Here is a 21,620-nt window from a genome sequence, read left to right as displayed (position 1 = left end):
ACAAACAGCGACAGGGATTGTTACACAAAGTGACTACCAGCTCTACAATGGGTTCCCATGAAAAATCTATAATAACCAAGCAAACTAGCTCACAAAATATTATCTGCTTAAAACAATTTCCCCCTGAATCTCAGTCTGAAGAAGGGTCTCGACCCGAAACGTCACCTATTCCTTTTCTCCAGAGATGCTGTCTGCTCTGCTGAGTTATTCCAGTTTTAAAACAATAACCAAGTGGCTAAACCTTTATCTCGACATTAGTAATGTTGCAGGATTGAAAATAACAAAGCACCAGCAGCTGCTTGGAAGATCTTTTGGGAATAGCAAAATCAAAATCATTCTGTTTAGATTTTTTAAAGAAACAGCTTCCATGATTATTATTTGAACACATTCCTTACATGTATTTCACATAACTTTTCACAAAACATATTGCATATGTTTCAGTGTAAAATTTAAAAGACTTGATAAATAAAACCTTTTACATATTCATAGGATGTAATTTCCCTACCAGTGTGAAATAAAGTTACATAATTCATATGTATAAGCATAGATCAAACAAAACTAAAATTCACTTGCTACGCTATATGTAATTCAGTTTGTAGCTCAAAGTGGTTCCAGGTTCACACCAATGTTAAACATGAGGAGTGTGAATCAGGTGTCAGTGTAAATGTCTATGAAGATCAGGGCAGTGAAACTACATTCTCATGTCAGTCTCGATGCATTTAACATCAACCTTGGTTCGGGCCCCAACCCTAGACCAGGCTATAAATGAAACATAGACGTGACGCAATACAACCGTGCACTTATGCTGCTGTTATGGAGTTAATCAACTCAGACAGAATTTTCAAAGGGGACTTTATAACTACATCAAACAACAATGCAAAATTAATTACAGAAGGTCCTACATATCCCATCAAAAGTTTGAATACCCTTGGATAAAACAGCTGCGTGTTAGTGCTCTTCAAAAGTCCAAATCTAAAATCTCAACTGATATATTAGTCTCCAATACAGTACGTGTAGGAAGGAACTGCAGATGCTGGTTTAAACCAAAGATAGACACAAAAAGCTGGAGTAACAGCTCCAATACAGTAGTTCATTCATATCAGAGCTTCGTTTTTTTTTAGCTTCAGAGCCTATACGTGGCTTTTTCAGAAAGTTCAGGCATAAACTAATGGTAGTGTAATTCACTGAAGAGAGAAACTTAACTGTAACAGATTGACACATGTTTAAATCCAAACAGGAAACAATCTTGACTATAACTGTGATGCACGAGCAAGCTAAAATAGTTAACAGCTGTATAAACAGCTTAAAGTCCCAAATGTGCACCAGCAAAGGACTGAGCAAGTAATAATAGCATTAGCTATCACTTTTTTATGGTTTTCTATGAAGGCAAATATTTCTAGAGGAAATATTTAAAAACAGAAACCAGTCTACCCCTTTTCCAAATCCTATCAGGTTACAATTATTAAAGAAATTAACATGTATACAAAAAAAGAGAAGAAAATTCAAAATATCTTGCAATATCTTTTCCATACTGTTTTCTGCTTGAGTACAGACCTATCTCTCCAATACAAGGACCAATTATGAAAAAAATGAGAATCAATACAATCTGGTAATCACGAATGGAAGCAAACAAAACAGAAAATTCAGTTAACTAACACTTTTATGAGCATCCTGCTCAAGTTGGAGATTGACAGACTTTGGATAGTGGATTAACTGGCTTCGTTAAGGCTTGTTATGAGCCTTTTGCAATGATTCCTAAATAACTCTACATGTGTGAATCTTCCCGTTAAACTAAAAAAAACTACAAACTAGAAGGAAATCAACAATTTTACTTAAAGTTTTCACTTAAAACGTGTACCTTTTTTCTATCAGGTATTGATTTGACTTCCCCCAATTCCCAATTTTCTTTTAGTCCAAATTTTCACCATTTACAATCTCCTTCCTTTTTACCCCAGTAAAACATCTTTGCATCATTTAGAGATTTGTAAACCCTTCGTACAATAAAAAAAAGCTGACTGCCAGGTTGGCATTTGTTCTGAATCTGCATTTGTAAGTGTGCATTTGCAATTCCATACTTAGAAGCCCCTTTGTTGTCTGGGTGATGCTCAGCAATCCGATGAAATGCAAATCACAACAAGCGCAGCATCACCAAAAGTATACATTGAACTGCATTGCAACGTAAACTGAAAGTGCACATTAGGAGAGGCCACGTCTTTCCAAAATTAGGAGCTGACTGGAGGTAAAGTAAATGCCTCAATAGTGATATCAGCATTTACAAAATTACAATTTATATTTTGTTAAAGCAGTCCCATGAATCTGAGTGCAGGAGAAAAATCATAATAGAAGTATTTGCTAGCAAATAGGGTGAAATACAAAGAGATCAAATAAATTGAATGGTTGTATTTGATGCAGCATGTGTTACTACATTAATCATGTCATCCAAACAAAACATGATTGCTTACAGAAGGATCTTGAGGTCCAAACTCTTAACTCCCTGAAATGGGCAACACAACTAGACAGTGGTAAAAATTATGATCATAAATGATAGGAAAGGAATTGGGCTATTCGGCCCATCAAGTCTACTCCACCATTCAATCATGGCTGATCTATCTCTCCCTCCTAACCCCATTCTCCTGCCATCTCTCCATAACCTCTGACACCAGTACTAATCAAGAATCTATCTGTCTCTGCCTTAAATATATCCCTCTAACTTGGCCTCCACAGCCTTCTGAGGCAAAGAATTCCACAGATTCGCCACCTATAAAGGTGGCACAGCGGTAGAGTTGCAGCCTTACAGCGCTTGCAGCACCCGCGACCCGGGTTCGATCCCGACTACTGGTGCTGTCTGTACGGAGATTTACGTTCTCCCTGTGACCGCGTGGGGTTTCTCCGAGATCTTCGGCTTCCTCCCACTCTCCAACGAAGTACAGGCTAGTAGGTTAATTGGTATAAATGTAAATTGTCCCTGGTGTGTGTAGGGTAGTGTTAATTTACGGGGATCGCTGGTCAGCGCGGATCCGATGGGCCGAAGGGCCTATTTCCGCGTTATATCTCTAAAACGAAAATGAAAGCTGACCTTCAATGGTCAAAGCATTGAATAGAAGAGTAAGGAAATTACATTGCAGCTTTATATAACTTTGGTTATGCTGTATTTGGATTATTGTGTGCAGTGAGCGTAGAGATGAGGCTTTTTTTTTACACAATGAGCGGTGGGTGCCTGGAATGTGTTGTCACAATGGTGATGCTGGACGCAGATATGGCAGTGACATTTAAGAGGCCTTTAGAACGGCAAATGGAGGAATATGGATCACATGCAGGCAGAGGAGATTGGTTTAGCATCAAGGTCAGCACGGACATGTTTCTATGCTGGACAATTCCATGTTCTATGTTCTTATTTTCAATGAATATAGTTAATTGTAGAATACAAAACACTTTAAAACCAGATCATACTGCTCACCCACTGGCTGTACACTCATATCCTACACCTGACATTTCAACCACTTAAAAGGAACCTGATATTTTGCTTTCTTCTAAGCTGAGCTATAAAAAACAAGGTTTCCATACAAAAAGTAATTTGCTGGATAAAGAGACATTCAAGATAAACCAGGACTCTTCTGCAACATTAAAATCATTCACAAACAGTGATCATTTTAATCAAACAAAAATATTAAGCATCATGTCTGGAAAGAAACATGAAGATATGCATCTAGCAGCCTGTACTTAATGAGTTGGCACCACACTGAATGAGCTCCAGTTCACATGAACAAAGTTACCATGAATAATGTGCATTCATCAGCCAACCATAAAGGGCTAAACCCATTTCATTGTTTAGTTAGACAACCAATTTACAATAAGACTTCAAAAAGTATGCAAACTGCACTGTTATTATTATTTTATAAATAGATCTATTTGTTGGCAATATGTCAAATGAAACCAACAATTTCCACAATCAATATATGTACTGGCTGGAGTGGATAATTTGATTGCAAAGGAAGTGCAACAATAATTAAAGTATTTAACTGAACTCTCCTTTTTTAGTGTGTAGGAAAGAACTGCAGATGCTGGTTTAAATTGAAGGTAGACACAAAATGCTGGAGTAACTCAACGGGACAGGCAGCATATCTGGAGAGAAGGAATGGGTGACATTTCGAGTCGAGGTCGGGCCGGGTGAGTCTTAAGAAATGGTCTCGACCCGAAACGTCACCCATTCCTTCTCTCCAGAGATGTCTCCTGTCTAAGCACTGTATTTGAACTAAATCTACTCCAACAGCACTAGTCACAAGTACTTTCCATTATTTTAGTTTAGGGGATGACATTTTTCAACATTTCTCCTTCGTGGGCCTTCTGTTTCCCCAAACTACAACAAATGACATACACAACACTAGACAGAAAAACCTACAATCCTAAAACAGGATATTCATGGTTACCATTACCATTGGTTAATGTGGTGTGATATATGTATCTAACATACCTCATTACAGCTGATGGTGGAGAAGTCAAGTTTTAAAGATGCTACAGGTCAACTTCATGTGAAGGGTGACACAGTAAAACATCGGAAAGTGCAAGTAAAAAAGACACTTTCACATTTCCCTTCCAAAGGCAATTTATATCACCATGAATGGTACACAATTTGATTAATGGCCTGTGATGTGAACAGCTAGATTATATTTCCTTTAGACTTCAAAGCCTACAATCACTACAAAATAGTATAACATCAGAGTGGAACCATTTTAGGCTGCATCCTAAACCTGATTGCTAAATTAAAAGCTTTCTGGTCCAATGGGAAGAAGCTTTAATTGAAGTGTCAAATGTTACTTGAAGACAGGAAGGATCACATCTAAATTAACCTGACACCAAGCTACCAGGGGAGCAAAGAGTAGAAAAAGAAGAGAGTTGAACAGAGCTTCAAAGGATGTGTATACAAGAGTTACTTGTATTTCAATAACATTTAAAATATAGCTTTTCAAACAATATAGAACATATAAAAATGAAAATGATGGTAAGACCACCCAAGGTGAAAAAGTTACACTTTTTATTGAGAATAAATGTAAGTATTGGCTTTGATATTAAACAGGAAAAGTGGCAGGATCGGAAATAATTAACAAAACTGAGAAAAAATAATAGGCTAAAATTCCGATGCAGCTAACCAAAGGGTTCCCCAAAGTACCACAGAGACCCTCCAGGCACGTTAACTTGCTCCATACTTCTGTTTCTGTGCATTCCAATGCGGAAGACAGAGACATCTGACCTCCCCATGTCACAGGGCTGACCAAAACCCAGGACAGGGCACAAACATGCTCAGCTGATGGGATGAATGCCAAGTGCATGAGCGGTGAGTCTGGGATGTTTGGTGAAAAGCGCGTGACCCATTCATTTGAAAGGCTTTACAGCTCTTCATTAAGCAGATAGGTGCAGGCAAGTGTGCTAAACGTTGTGTTTTATTTAATTCCTAGTAGCTTAAACTATTTATTTTTTTAAATAATTTAACTTAATTCATTTAAAACTTAATAAAGATCTATTTCAATTGTTTGCAAATTTCCCTTAATATCAGAAGCTTCTAAAAGTAGCTCAAAGGCTATTGAAGGGTAACAAGCTCCCAAAAAACTAACAGATCATTCCAGGCCAGGAAGAGGTGGGGGGGGGGGGGGGGGGGGGGGGAGAGAGAGTTTGGATTTCACCATCGGAGGGCTAGTTATCTTGTGGTTTGGCCACCATGATCAAGACTCAAATGGAAGCACCCAGGTGCAAATTGTATGTGTGGCTATGTGAGCTGTGGAGGGGGTGAGGGCATGCACAAACAGCAGGGCGATCTGACACGTTGTGCCCAGAAAAGCAGAGCATCATTGGATTGAGCAGTGGTATTGTAATAATTTTGTTCAACAAAAATAAATGAAGTAATCATTAGCCAAGTTGGCTTAACATTCATTTGGGGTTATGTTTTAATTTATTTGTTTGGACGATGAAGATAATTTAGGAACATATGGGCTAATCTTGAACTTGGATATACCAGTGGCAAGAGGAGTTGGCTGAATGTCACACTTTTAAAGATAAAGGAAATCAGGATTAAGTTTTTTTTAAATGTTTCTTAAATGTTATTCAGCAAGCTACAAACTACGGTTTACGATACGTTAGAACTTTAGTTATCCCGGGAAGGAAATTAATTTGCTAACAGTCATAAAAACACAAAATACATGAAACATGAAAATAAAGTGAAGAGTGGTGAGGCTTTGGGGATGTGCAAAGATTGAGTTGGGGGGGGGGGAGGGAAGTCTCAGTCTACCCCATGACAGAAGGGGGAGGGGTTGTACAGTTTAATAGCCACAGGTAGGAAGGATCTCTTGTGGCATTCTGTCCTGCATCTTGGTGGAACCAGTCTGTTGCTGAAGGTACTCCTCAGGTTGACCAGTGTGTCATGGAGGGGGCGAGTTAAAAAATATTTATGTAATCTGCAGAAGAGAAAATGTAGCAAATGTATATCATTCATAATAAATATGCACCCCATGAATAAACAAAATGATGGATTCAAAAGTATTTTTCTCTGAAACTACAAAATCACCTCACTCAGAGATCTCAACCACTGTGGTTGACAGAAGGGCAAATCATTTGACTCAGTTCTTCCTTTCAATTTAGACAACAACCCAATTACTACAACCATTTTTTTAAAGTTGGTATTAACCAGCTAAAATTATTTATACAATAACTACTTGGAGCAGCATCACAGCAGTGGTTCCAATAGGTGCACTCTCACTAGCAAGGAATAATTGCAGCCGCACCAATGTAGGTCACATCGAGGCCAAATAACTCCAGCTAATGCAACAAAAGCTCAATAGCATTTTATGTTTCACATAGATTAATAGGAAATGCAAGACAATGAGCACACTTTAAATGATATGGCAATACCCTAGTCATACTTGAAAGTAGTGTGCAATATCAAGAGGCTCACTGGTAATCCCCAATATGTGCATTCACCTGTCCTGTATCTACCATGATCAAAATGCTATTCAAAAATGCCATAATCCTACATGGCAACGACTTGCATGCTAGCACCCATAAAACAGCAAAAACAACACTGATTCTCTGCTGAGCCATGAAAGTGAAATATGGTAAAAGGTCACTGAAATTAAACTAACTCATTTAACTAAACACAATTAGGTCAAAAGCACATGATCATCTACCCCTCTGTTCCTCACAGAAATTCCTTTCCAATCAAATGATCACGAGGAGTCTCTCTGACGTCTACAGATGCACTATAGAAAGTAAACACAGGATGCATCTCAGCCTGCTAATGGCAACTACTCAACATTCAGAGAGTGATGAATACAGCCCAGTCTATCACCGGCTCGTCACGTCCTTCCATCCAGGCAATTCCCGTTCTCTCTTTGTCCGTTTGGGAGAAGATACAGGAGCTTGAAATTATAAATGTCAACGTTCAAGAACAGCTTCTTCTCCGCTGCTAGCCAGTGCCTGAACTCTTCATATCTTTCATAATCCTTTCCTAGGGGTGCTGCCACATGCCTATCAACATGCCACATTCTGAACTCGATCTCATTTGGTTATTTTGTTAATCTACTTTAATGATCTTTACACTAATTCAGATAGCACCACAATCTTGCTTCATTCTGCTCTTCTGAACTTGTCGCTGTACTTATTGTACTTATCATTATTATGTGTATACTGTTTACTCTGTGAGTTTCATGTGAATAAAGGAACTTTATTGCAACCTGTAGAATAAGTAGAATGTAGTTAGTGTCCCCAAAGTCCTCACCCACTGACACTTCAGTCATTTGCCCTGCACAATTCCCAAAGAATAGGTCAATCTTTGCCCCCCCCCCCCCCCCTTACTTGTCGGACCCTCAACACCTTGCCAGAGGAAACATTCCTGAACCCGTTCGATAAATTCCACCCCATCTAAGCCATTGGCAATATGGCAGTCCCACTTTATATTGGGAAAGTTAAAATATCATACAATGTCAACTCTATTAATCTTGAAGCTGTCTGCAATCTCCCAGCATATCTGCTCTTCTAAGTCCCATTGACCATTTGGAAGTCTATAGTACAATCCCAACAACGTGATCTTTCCTCTATTATATTTCATCCTCGCCCTATAGCCTCACTGGATTATTTCAGTTAATGTCATCTCGGACTGCTGCCCTGATGTTCTCCTTAATCGATAAAACAATTTCTTCACCTCACTTATCCACACCTTCATCTCGCCTGTTACACCAATATACTGAAAATTTCCAGTCCAGTCCATTCCTTAGCCAGGTTTCCATAATGGCTACAATACCCTATTCTGAGTTCTACCTATCCACACCCTGAGTTTATCCACCTAAACTGTCTTTTTTTGTATTGAAATAAAAGCAATTAATCAAACAGTCGATCACTGCTCCCCATTATGCTGTCCTGTTGGTGATATCTGAATTGCCTTCCAGTCTTCCACCTACCTTACTATTGCATTTTATCCCATCTCCCTGCCACTATAGTTTAAGCCCCCCATAGTAGGACTTACAAAACTGTCTGCCACGATAATGGGATTTAGACAATTCCCGTTCTCTAAGATGTCGCTATTTGGAGCATACTGCACACCACTCTACACTGCGCACCTGTGGTCGAACTATGGAAAGACAAGTTTGCAGAGACTAAAGGTGGCATATAACAATGCCATGAGAACACTGCTAAAGAAACCTAGATGGTGTAGTGCCAGTAATATGTTTGTGGCTGCAGGAGTCAGTACTTTAGAAGCTATCCGAAGACATCACATGTACAAATTCATTTGCAGGATAAATGACTCTAAAAATGTAATTGTTGTGGCCTTGTCAAACATAAGGGTTAGCACTACACGCTACGAACCCCAGCTGTGGAGACACTGGTATCGTTGTCTCTTTGTAGGACACTGATCATTCTTTTAATCTGGATTTTTAACATGTATTGTGTTTTGTTTTAATATAATTTATGATGCTTTTATAAGTGATATACCAAGATTTTATATGCACTTATTTTATTTATTTTTTTAATGTAATGTTGCCTCTTGTCTGGACCTCGAGTCTGTAATAAAGTTTATTATTATTATTAATGCATCCCTCCCAGTTCAGATCCAATCTGTTCCTCTTGTACCAGTCTTCCTTGCCCCAACTGCTCAGCCATGCATTCAACCATCCTATCTTCTTATTTCTACCCTCACTAGCACATGGCACAGGGAGTAATCCAGAGATTATTACCCTCGAAGTCCTGAGTTTTAACTTCTGCCTATAGTCACTCTGCAGGTCAAATCCTTTTTCCGACCTATGTCACTTGGGTCAAGGTGTGCAATAAATTCTAGCTGCTCGCCCACCCCTAGAAAATGTCCTGCATTCACTCTGAGATATCCTGAACCCTGGCACCAAGAGGCAAGACACTATCCTGGGTCTCATCACATAATATCTTTTCTGTCCCTTTAACTGATGAGTAATGAGTCTGCTATCACAAATCTGACTTCACTCTACCCTGCTGTGCCTCAGAGCCAGGGCTGGTGACACATTCCTGACTGACACTGCTGCTCTCCTCCGAATGATAATTTCCCGCCCAAAATAAATTCTAAAAGGGAAAACTTTTTAGGGAAATGGCCACAGGGAATTCCTGCACTCTTTGTCCACTCCCTTTCCTGGTGGTCAGTCATCTACCTTCTGCCTGCCCCTCAGGTGTGATCACTTCACTAAGATACTCTCAATCTTCCAGATGATCCTGAGATTGTCCAGCTGTAACTGCAGTTTCTTCATGCGGTTAGTCAGGAGCTGCAGCTGGATGCACTTCCCACAGGTGTAGTCCTCAGGGGCACTGGGGACTCAGTTTCCAAGACTTCCCACATCCTGCAGCTGCAGCTGGATGCACTTCCCACAGGTGTAGTCCTCAGGGGCACTGGGGACTCAGTTTCCAGGACTTCCCACATCCTGCAGGTGGACAATACCACTGCCATGACTATCATACCACCAGCACCAAGACTAAAAGTGAAACTGGTGATACCTACTGCTCAGCCTCCTGGCCAAAACCTCTCGACCCAAAGCCTCAATGCGTACCTTCAAACACAGCACTTCACCTCTCCCGAAATGGCACTCTCAAATGACTGCTCTGCTAGTGCCTGCCTTGCTTTAATGCACCACAAGGAACAGTTATCCCAGACATTTACAATTGGTTTTTTTTTTAATCTCTCAGTTGCTCACAAGCAGCTGAAATTGACCTAGTCTCGTGCGTATGCTTCATTTTTAAAATTTCCATCATTGGAGAGATAAGAATGAGACATCAACAATATAACTTCAGGGAGGTTCAGAGAAACAAACTATAGAAGCATAAAAAATTCCACAATAATGAATGGAATCAGACAGGATTTAACTTAATTGAAAAGTAAATAAACCTTTTGGCAAAGAACAGGTGGGTATGAGGAAAGATCAGGCCAGTGGATATCATTCTAGTCTGATCTAGCAACAAGCAGGCACAGACATGACAGTGTACGTGTGCTTCTCCTGTCTACAGCTTCTTTGTCTCGATACCTTATATATGGCTAGGTGCAACACTCCAAGAATGGCTCTTAGAGAAAACATACGATACGTTCAATGATTAACTTGATAAGACTTGGTTGAGATGAACAATGAGAGGAAGGAAAGAGAAGAATGAGAAAGAGCACAAAATAATATAAAAAAGAAAGAGAGCAAAGGACATTATGGCTCACTTCTGTTTGTACTGTAGCCTTTTTAATCTCAAGTTTCAAAAATACTTTACAGTAAATTAAGTACTTTTGAAATGTAGTCATTGTTATAATATCGGAAATGTAACTTAAAACTAGGATGATCTTTTAACCAATGATCAACACACTGGAGCTGGAGGATCTCAACGGGTCAGGCAGCATCTGAGGATGGGATGGACAAATAACATTTCAGGTTGGGACTCTTCTTCAGTCTAATGGAATAGAAAACTGGGAAAGACAGGTGAAAAGTTAAAAGGGTGTCAGATAAGGAGGAGGAAGGAAATGTAAAACCACAGGATGGGACATGGATGCAAGGGGACGGCGACGGCGGATAAAAGAGAAGCAGGCAACTCAGTCATGGGACATGAATGCACAATGGAGGAGTGGAAAGGAGCAGAGTGGTCAGGGGAAAAGGGAGAAATGTGTGCACACGGGGTGAGGGTGAGCCCAGGAAAGAGATGGGGGAGGGATATTACTTGAAACTGGAGAATTCAATGTTCATACCATTGATTTTGTAGACTACCTGAATGGAATACGTGCTAATCCTCAAGTTTGCATGTGGCCTCACTTAGGCAATGAACAGAAAGGTTAGTGAGGGAATAGGAAGGGCAGCTGGCAACTCGGTGATCCAGCAAGCCGTGACGGACAGACCTGAAGTGTTTGATGAAACGGTCACCTAGTCTACACTTGGTCGCACCGGTATAAAGGAGGCCACACCAGGAGTCAATGCAGTAGTTGTGATTTGAAGAGGTGTACATGAACCTCAGTCACACCTGAAATGTCCGCTGGGTTCCCTGGACAGAGAGGAGGTGCAGGGACAGGTGTTACTGTGATTGCAGGGGAAGTACCTGGAGAGGGGGTGAAGAGGGATGAGTGAACTGGAAATTGCAAATTACTAGATATTCATTTAGTTGAAAGAAGATCAGTCATCCAATTATATCTGGTTAAGCCTTCAAATTAAAAAAAAGTCATACTAAAACCCCTGTCCCATGGTACAAGTTCATTCCAAGAGTTCTCCCGAGTTTGCCCTGATCCGAACTGGGAGATTTACGGTAATGGCCACTCGTCGGTACTCGGGGCTCTCGTGGACATTTTTCATCATGTTGAAAAATCTTCATGAGTCTTCCCGTGCTTACCTGCCGTTAGGGAGTCTTCCCGAGTACCTACCGTTAGCGCTAAGAGACGTCCCCGAGCTCCGACGTACCCGCCACGTTTTTTTTAAAACTCGGGAGAGCTCTTGGAATGAACTCGTACCGTGGGACAGGGCCATTACTTCAATCAAGGCTACTAAATGCAATCTGATTGTTGATCCAATTGAGGGTGTTAGATGCCAAAGTTACAAAGCAGATTCAAAAATAGATACATCATTAACCTTTCCACTGTGGTATTCCTTTAACCAAATAAACAGTTATTTGTAATTTTAACTGGACTCTTAAAATATCTGTTTTTTGCTTCTCTTCTATTAGTCTAAATTGAACCTTTGAAGTGGAATAGTAAACATTGAAAATTATGAATATTCAAAGCACCTCCAAATATTTAGTTGTGCCATCATTAATATTTCAAACAACCTGGTACCTTTCGGTAAACAGGTTGACAGTGAACACACTTTCAAATGGGCTCGGTGCAGAATAAATCAGTCTCCTATTGTATATAATTTGCAGCAGATATATACACAATTTACAAGTCAATTTTGCAATATTACCACACAACCTTATTATTTTAGTATAACTTCAAACTTATACTTAGCCTTGTCTTTATTCATCAATGTTTAAATCTAAATTCCACTAATATCTTTATCTGCAGACCGTTTCTTCCCACAGATGGTTATCATCTGATAAACAATATCCTCAAAACAGACATTAATAACACAGAACCGTAACCACAGATTGAGGTTCCATTCACCACCACTGAACCGGAACAGTTCCCAATGACTAATTACACCTTTCTATTGTCTGGCAACCTCTTCCTTGGCTTTAAGTTTGACATGAAAGAAAATGTCAATGGTTTCTGAAAGTTAACACATCAAAAACAGTTTTCACATGATGATAGAAAATGGAAATATCTTCATGCATGTTATATTCAGTCTTTACAATATCTAACTTCAGTCTAATGAGTTCAACAAACAGCACAGATGTTAATGCAAATGAACATGAAAGCAGTTTGTTAAACTGAGTAATTTAGGTTGTGTGGTATTATCCTATAATTGGACAGTAACAGAATATTTAACATCACAAATAAAGAATCTGACAAATTCAAAGATAAGAATTGCTATTAGTTCAGCACTGCTCTGGTTGGTTGTGGTAGGATGATTCAGCTGCCGGATAACAGCTGGGAAGAAACTGTCCCTGAATCTGTTGGTGTGCGTTTCCACACTTCTAAACCTTTTGCCTGATGGGAGAGGGAGTGGCCAGGGAGCGACTTGTCCTTGCTTCTGTTTTACATATGGTACAACAGACATTGTACAATTCGCTTCATAAAATTTCAGATGAAATAGATATTTGGAGAAGGATGCAAGGGTCCTTGTCACAGTTCATCCCAAACAGTTCTGTAACAGTGGACTCTCTGATTTAAAGACAGTTCCCGGGGAGATTGACTTCCAGTGCTGCTGGGAGACCATTAACCTGGTGAAAGATGCTCTTTGATCTGCCCGAAACCTTTGGTCATCTCACACAGTGAGATGTCCATCAGGGAATGTTGCCGAGTTGCGCATTCCATACTGTGGAAGTAGCTAACGGACTTGGTACAGCCAATACAAAGGGTCTGTGCGAGAGGACTACAGACTAGAGTCCTTCCATGGCAGGACGTTGAGGGATAGAGTCGAGTGGAAACACCCCTCAAACAAGGAGAGGAATATCACTCCAGAGATGAGCAGCAAGGGTGTTTTTTTTTTTCAAGATAAGTGCAAACACCACAGTGTATGGAACTATTGAGTGTATAGACAGAGAATGTATGAAAAGTTTTCACAGTTTTGTATATATTTTTTCTTCTGAATAAAGGCTATTTTGTATATAAACAATAGTCAAAACAGGAAAGGGTTTGCTTTTGTTTAATTGCAGAAAGGTCAGCTGTCTCGGGGGCAGCCAGAAATGAGACCGATGATCCAATAAGGGCCAAGGAGGAGGCCAGAGTGCCCCAAACAGGACTGCCGGTGGCCATCACAACAAAAGGACTGATACTAATCGATCTCCAATATTGTAATACAAGTAGATAACTGGTTCCAGACCTCGCCACTAGATCAGAAAGGTCAACTGTCTATTCCCCTCCACAGATGCTACCTGGCCCATCGGATTCCTTCCTTCCTGCTGCTCAACTTTTTTTTGCTACAGATTCCAGCATTTACACTCTCACTTATAAAGTATAAAGTAAAGGCATCAGTTATTAGAATATTGTCAACCATTCTTACATTACGCACATTTACAATGCCGGGTTTTATGCGTCCCATCTGCGGTCCAAATTAGTGACGGACAAATGCCAGGGATCAAATGAACCCCCCCAGGCATTTGGTCTTAAACAGGTTAGAACTGCAGCTCCCACGTCAAGCGAGGGACGACAACTTGAGCCGTGAAGCACGTGTCCAAGCTGGCTAACCACCACTCGGACCCCTGCAGACTTTCTCTATTTACTTATGGAGCATTACCTAAAGAGAGAGCTAGATAGGGCTCTTAAAAATAGCGGAGTCAGGGCATATGGGGAGAAGGCAGGAACGGGGTACTGATTGGGGATGATCAGCCATAATCACATTGAATGTCGGTGCTGGCTCGAAGGGCCAAATGGCCTACTCCTGCACCTATTGTTTGTTATCTATTGTCTAAATGGCTGGTTTATTCCAGAAAGTAGACACAAAATGCTGGAGTAACTCAGCGGGACAGGCAGCATCTGTGGAGAGAAGGAATGGGTGACGTTTCGGGTCGAGACCCTTCTTCAGACTGCAGAATTCCAGAAGTGCTCGAGGTTTGGTGCGCACGCCACTCACAGAACTGCCTGCTGCCAGCATCTCTGGAGGATATTTAGTCAACCGGAAGCCCATCCGGAGGTGGAAGCCAAAGCTTAGAGGCATGTAGCTTACTGTTCAATGCTAATGCCTGCCTCTTGCATCTGATATATGCTGCACAGTCAACACTTCAAATAAACAGATACAGACATTTCATTGGCCCAAATGTCTAAATTGTGAAAGAGAGGACTAGTGTCTAAAAGAATGCCTCATTGCAAACTCCCAATCTCTAATCCTTTGGCTTTCCCAGACTGCAGATAACATATTTGCCTGCATCTTCATAAACATTCATTTCAACTTAAAGAATAGGACTATACCCAGTTTTGTAAATGCCTTCAAAATTGTTATGCCAGAGAAAAAGTAAAATCTCCGGATCCCTATGTTAATTGGTCAACCCAGAATATCTCTTGATATTCCAGACCATAATTATTTGTAAACAATCCATTACCTATCCAATTTTTTATCATAAACCATCTCAACAACTCACGACTAAGCACTGAAATTGCAACATTTCAGATTAGTTCAAATAACTTTATTTTGTGAAGCCATGAAAATTCACATCCTACCTCTGATAAATAACTTGCTGGACATAGGATCTCTAAACTCTGTATCACACCACTGCTGCCATCCTAGCTCAATCATCTCTACAATATGCAAGTGATGAACTTTGTTTCTCTGATGCGTTTCAGACTCACATTTGCAGAGTGGGAGGTCAAAAATTGCATCCTTGTATAAAGCAGTTTGTCAAATATTTTGTGACGATGGAATTCCAGTTATTGGCTATTCTTTGCTTTATCAGATTCTCATGCTCAAATACTTAAAGGATATGCTGCTTGGGGAATGAGTTTAGATGTCCCCATGTGGCCTGTAATAGATCTTGTTTTTATATTTACAAATACAAGACTGGTAATATAGTGCGATGAATCCAAGATGGCACAAAACTGGGTATAGTCCTATTCTTTAAGTTGAAATGAATGTTTATGAAGATGCAGGCACAATTAACAACTTTGTGGAGTGGAGTGCACACAATAATCTCCATCTCAACACCAAAAAAACAAAGGAGATAGTTGTGGATTTCAGGAGGGGGAGGAGGAGGACTCAACCAACACCAATCACCATCAGGGGCACTGAGGTGGAGGTGGTCGCCAACCACAGGTACCTTGGTGTGCAGCTTGACAGTGAGCTGGACTGGAAGAGTCATATGGAGGCGGTGTACAGGAAGGGACAAAGTAGACTGTATTTTTTAAGGAGGCTAAAGTTATTTAATATCTGTCAACCCCTACTGTGCAGTGTCTACCATTCAGTGGTGGCCAGTGCTCTGTTTTTTGCTGTGGCCTGTTGGGGAGAAGGCACCCGAATAGCGGACAAAAACAGATTGGATAAGCTGATCAGGAAGGCCGGCTCAGTGGTTGGGGCAGAGCAACTAACGGTCAAGCAGGTGGCAGAGGCCAGAACTCTGAAAAAACTAGGCTCAATAATGACCAACCCCACTCACCCACTCCACGCCCTGAAGGTGATCAAGTGCAGCATCTTCAGTCAGAGACTGATTGCACCAATGTGCAAAACGGAGAGACATAGGAAGTCTTGTATACCAGCTGCTATAAGGTTTTATAATGCACAAAAATTTTAACTTATTATGTATTGAAGATATCTGTTGAAATGTGTGGTGTTATGTCTGTCTTGAAGCTGTTGTGGCACTGTAATTTCCTGTAAATGATTATTAAAGGTTATTCAATTCAATTCAACACCTAAATTCTATTTGAGAGGCGAGCCACAAATGTTTTTCAGGTGAACGCACTGATTTTATTGTGTTTTTTTTCTAATTACCTGCTAGCAGCTTGCTGTGTTATTTCTATATGAAAAATAATCTCTATCATTTTCAGTCCACTACACCACGTTGAGTATTGTAAGCATGTAAATCGAGAGTTATTAAAACATTGTCGGATTTGGTCAAGTAGAACAATCATTGTACAATTAAAATCAAGAAGGAAAATTAATTCAATATCATTCATGAAAAGTCTTCCTATCACATATTATTCAAAATATATTTTAAATATTCTAGGTTGCATTCATTATACACATATAATATTGCTGCAAAACAATTTCCGCTTATCAATGATAAATATATGCTGATTATGTCTGAAGAAGGATCTCGACCCGAAATGCCACCCATGCCTTCTCTCCAGAGATGCTGCCTGTCCTACTCCAGCTTGTTGTGTCTATCTTTGGTTTAAACCAGTATCTGCAGTTCCTTCTTACACATAAATATATGCTAAATTGAGCCAGATGTGAAAATGACGACACAAATCCACTTATGTAAGCAGTTACAGTAGTCAGAACTTCACTCCAATGTTGTTGCCCATTGTCTACAGATATTGTACTTTACACGTCAAAGTCTGTAGCCAATAATTCTCCAAAGCAATTAGCTACTCGTTAATGTGCAGGAATAATTTGGATTGTTTAGTAATATGAAGGTTTTTGGGACTGCATTCCACCCAAAACCCAAAAAATAATTTTACATTGTTGATCTGATAGAATTTTTATAAAGACATGATGGAGAATGGACTATTTGTTGATCAGGCAATCATATAAATTAATTATAGGAGGGCTGTCATTTACTCTATGGAATCTATGTCAACCTCTAGTAGTGCTATCTCACAATTGTATTCTCCCATAACACAGCAAATTATTTTCTCCATAGCCTAACTAATTCCATTTTTATGCATTGGTTGATTAGGCATTCGTCACCCTCGCAGGAGAAGCTGCGAGTGGGTTTCTAAAGTGCCGTGGCTGAATATATTAAAAATAAACGAGTGCAAATCGTACTATTTTCGGCAACCGTGTTTCACGATCTTGATTGATTTTATTCATTAGATTTTGCTCAGCAGAGGACGACTGAATGGCCCTTTTTAAAACCATGATTGTACAGAGCCGTTTTCCCAAACATTGTCAACTCATTTAGGTACACTTGATTTAAGAATCAAGAGTCAAGTATTTAGTTGTCCTATCTACTGGCAATGGAACAACTAAATGTTTACTTTATAATTTATACTGACATGTTTTGGAAAAAAACGGTGAACAATTTGAGTGCAACAAACTTCCACAAGCACCATGCCACACTGCCATGCCGATCAGAATATCTTTGTTTAAAGTGTGAGTTGAGAAATCCACTCTGGAAAGGATAACAGGGATACATTCCACATCCATGAAAATCCTCGTGGTCATCACGGATGTGAGATCTTTCACAGTGACCTGAGAGGTGGAAGAGGCTCAGTTCAATGTCTCCTCAGCTCTTGCTCACCGAAGTGTCTATCCTCTATTCTGTTTAGAGGTTACTGAGTTTTTACTAAGTTTACATCGATGAGGTGCAGCGCCTCTCGAGTTTCATTCAATTTTTCGACTATGTTGATGTATTACTCTAGTTTATGTGTGACTTTTTTTTTGCATCTTCATTAAATGGCATGCATACCTTAGCAATTAAATGGGCTCTCAAATCCTAGAATTAAATGTTCAGAAACACGCCGATGGCGACGTCCAAAAGGCCGCAGCTTCAAACCTTTACATTACAAAGTGTCCGTGCCGATATATGTTTCTACATGTAGTAACATGAGAAGTTGCGATACTTACAATGTAACTGTCTTGTTGGGGAGGGTGTCGAGTGGGAAAATCTCTGTCAGCTCCAAATTGGTGCAAACAACTTTCTTGTCGGCTGCCCCGGGGACTGGGGTGGCCGGCGGGACAGCGGCGGACGAAAGCTTCCAGGCGTTTTTCGGACGTTCATCCAAGTGCTTACAACCACTCGGCACAGATACGCAAGCCCCGACCACCAGCAGCAAAACCACCCCTGACAACTCCACGTCTGCAGTGCGAGGTTTCATTTTCTTTTGGGCCGCCGTAAAAAAAAAAATAATCTCAGTACAAGGCAGCAAACTTTCCCGAGGTTTGTGGGCGCCTTCTATATCGCTAAAAGAAACGGGCAGAAAAGCCAACAACCACCACCAGGCCCCTGCGATGATGCGCCGTGATTCTCCATTCAAAGTCCGAAACTGCACTACGTCCGGCTACAAAACATCCACGCGTCCGAAGGCAAAACTTAAATGCCCGTGGAAGCATCGCCGGCGCCGGCGGTGTACTGGACTCCCCGCATCATGACTGTAGCAGCCCCGGAATCAGTCCTCAGTCCGCAATCCTTTGTGCCAGCGGGACAGTGGAGAAGCGTCTTCTTGGCCGCTTGTATCCAGCAGAGACCCCCCGGTGAAGGCGGCAGTGGGCGGCCGCACCAGTGGTACAGCAGCCGCAGAGCAGTGCAGTGCCGAGCCGAGCCGAGCCTGCTGCCACACAAAGGGATCCCGATCATTCACACCACGGCCTTTCCCGCACCTCCCACACACCGGCCCAGCGAACCACCTGCGGGGGCGCCCGCAGCACTCAGACCTCAGGACAGATACCTCCCCTCCTCGCCCGTGTTTGGGAAAGCTCGGCTGGAAACGTTGCAACTAGGGAGGGGGGATTAGCAAAGAAAAATTAGCAAAGAAAACGCACGCAGTGGGCGCAAATTTCACTTGGTGCCTTTGTTTTCCTCCTGGGGATTTTCTGGTGGGAGGGAGGTGGGGATTGGAGTTGGTTTTCACACCCCCCGCCGAGCAGTTGCGAGCCGTGCAGACGGTTGGCTACTGGTCTTTTGTTTTCGCAGTCATCTATGATCTTTGGTCAGCTCGATGGTTGGAAACAAAACTTCCCGTCAGCGAAGAGCCCATTTCCGACCGGCCGGCCGCCTCCACGTTGCGCTGTTTCTCAGGACGTCGCGGTCGAGCCCGCCTTGGCGTTGGCGAGCGCCGGGCTTCACCCCTAACAAAGCAATCAGCGACTTGCTCGACCAGGGTGTTATTTATTAACGCCTCTGGACACAGGAACCCATATGTCCGGGATGGTTTTCGATATTATCAGTTGTACTCAGTCTTTAAACTGTTCCAATCAACTTTTATTCCCCAGTCAAAGCACGCCAAGATTTTTCGCAGGTTGACTGTGGGCGGCCCATAGTCAAACGAGTCAAAGTTCACTTATCAGCTGAAGGTGCAAATGAAGCCGTGATTTGTGTTCTCTGTACCAGCATTATACTACATTACAAAAGTAACGTTTCAGAGAAAGAAAACAAAGTGCTGGAGGGATTCAGCGGGTCAATTAACATTTGTAGAGGGGATACACGATGTTTGTGTCAGTGCCCTTTAGGTGCTGCCTGCAGGAACTCAACGCGTTCAGCAATATGAGAAATGGAAGCAAGACATGTAACAAGGTTCATGACCCTTTCATGACATCCCATATAATATATATAAATAGATATTTCAAAAATATGTTTACAGTATGTGCACATACTCCTGATTCTCCAAATTATAGAAACACGAGTGGACGGTTTAGGTCAATTACCTTTCATCAAAGTTGCGTGCAAATCAATGAAGACGTCTTGAAGTCATGAGGGATGAAAACAACAGTCTCATTTTATTTTATAATTTAGTTACGAAGTGATGAATGAATTGACCCGGTTGTTTGTGTATAACAGTCAGATTCTGTGATTTGTATTAGTTTTAGAGGAATTGCACTTTGGGATTCAATATGGGAATTTCATGTATTTAGAAATAAGGCAACAGTGAAAGACTCAAAAAGCATTTAAGGCTATTCCAATGGGATATAAATGACAGTGCAAGTCAAGAGAGTTTATTGTCATGTGTCCCAGATAGGACAATGAAATTATTGCTTGCTGCAGCACAACAGAATATTGTAGGCATAAATACAGATCAGATCAGTGTGTCCATATACCATAGAATATATATATATATATATACGCACACATAAATAAACAGATGACGTGCAATAGGCTGTTATAGTTCAGAGTTTGTTTGAAGTTGTGTTTAATAGTCTATGGCTGTGGGGAAGAAGCTGTTCCTGAACCTGGATGTTGCAGATTTCAGGCTCCTGTACCTTCTACCTGATGGCAGTGGAGAGATGAGTGTGTGGCCAGGATGGTGTGGGTCCTTGATGATGCTGGCAGCCTTTTTGAGGCAGCAACTGCGATAGATCCCCTCGATGGTAGGGAGGTCAGAGCCAATGATGGACTGGGCAGTGTTTACAACTTTTTGCAGCCTTTTCCGCTCCTGGACGCTCAGGTTGCCGTACCAAGCCACAATGCAACCGGTCAGCATGCTCTCTACTGTGCACCTGTAGAAGTTCGAGAGAGTCCTCCTTGACAGACCGACTCTCCGTAACCTTCTCAGGAAGTAGAGACCTCCCTTCACCACCTCCAGTTTAAATTCCATTTGGAATATTTTGGAGGGCCAAGAAACCAAGAACCAAGAACCAAGGCGCTGATGTACTTTCTTTAAATGATTGCATCCGTGTTCTGGGACCAGGAGAGATATTTGGAAATATGCACGCCCAGGAATTTGAAGTTCTTGACTCTTTCCACCATCGACCCGTTGATAAAAACGGGATTGTGGGCCCCCATCCCACCCCTTCTGAAGTCCACAATCAGTTCCTTGGTTTTGCTTGTGCTGAGAGCCAGGTTATCATGCTGGCACCATTTGGTCAATCGGTCGATCTCACTTCTATACTCTGACTCGTCCCCAGTGGTGTCGTTGGCGAACTTGAGATAATGGAGTCTGGCTACGCAGTCATGAGTAGAGTGCAGAGAGCCCTGGTCATAATGGCAAAGAAGACCTATTAAAAATCTACAAAATAGAAAGCAAGAGCTGTGACATTTTTCATGACCCATTCAGAATAATCCACATCATGATCTAGTTTAGTTTAGTTTATTATTGTCACGTGTACCGAGGGTGAAAAGCTTTTTGTTGCGTGCTATCCAGTCAGTGGAAAGACTACATGATTACAATCAAGCCATTCACAGTGTACAGATACAGG

General features: G+C 41.2%; 1 protein-coding gene across 1 annotated transcript in view; it reads right to left on the bottom strand.

The window, feature by feature from the left end:
• adgra3 (adhesion G protein-coupled receptor A3) overlaps positions 1-20,308 on the bottom strand; it is a 132,261-nt gene extending 111,953 nt beyond the window's left edge. Inside the window, exon 1 of the mRNA XM_055638260.1 lies at positions 18,336-20,308. Within this exon, the coding sequence (XP_055494235.1) occupies positions 18,336-18,586 (251 nt within the window). The 5' untranslated portion in view covers positions 18,587-20,308. The remainder of the gene's footprint in view (positions 1-18,335) is intronic.
• Between the last annotated feature and the right edge of the window lie 1,312 nt (positions 20,309-21,620).

Source organism: Leucoraja erinacea, chromosome 1 (genome assembly GCF_028641065.1).
Source record: "Leucoraja erinacea ecotype New England chromosome 1, Leri_hhj_1, whole genome shotgun sequence".
Taxonomy (NCBI): Eukaryota; Metazoa; Chordata; class Chondrichthyes; order Rajiformes; family Rajidae; genus Leucoraja; species Leucoraja erinaceus.
This window is presented reverse-complemented; position numbering and strand designations above follow the sequence as displayed.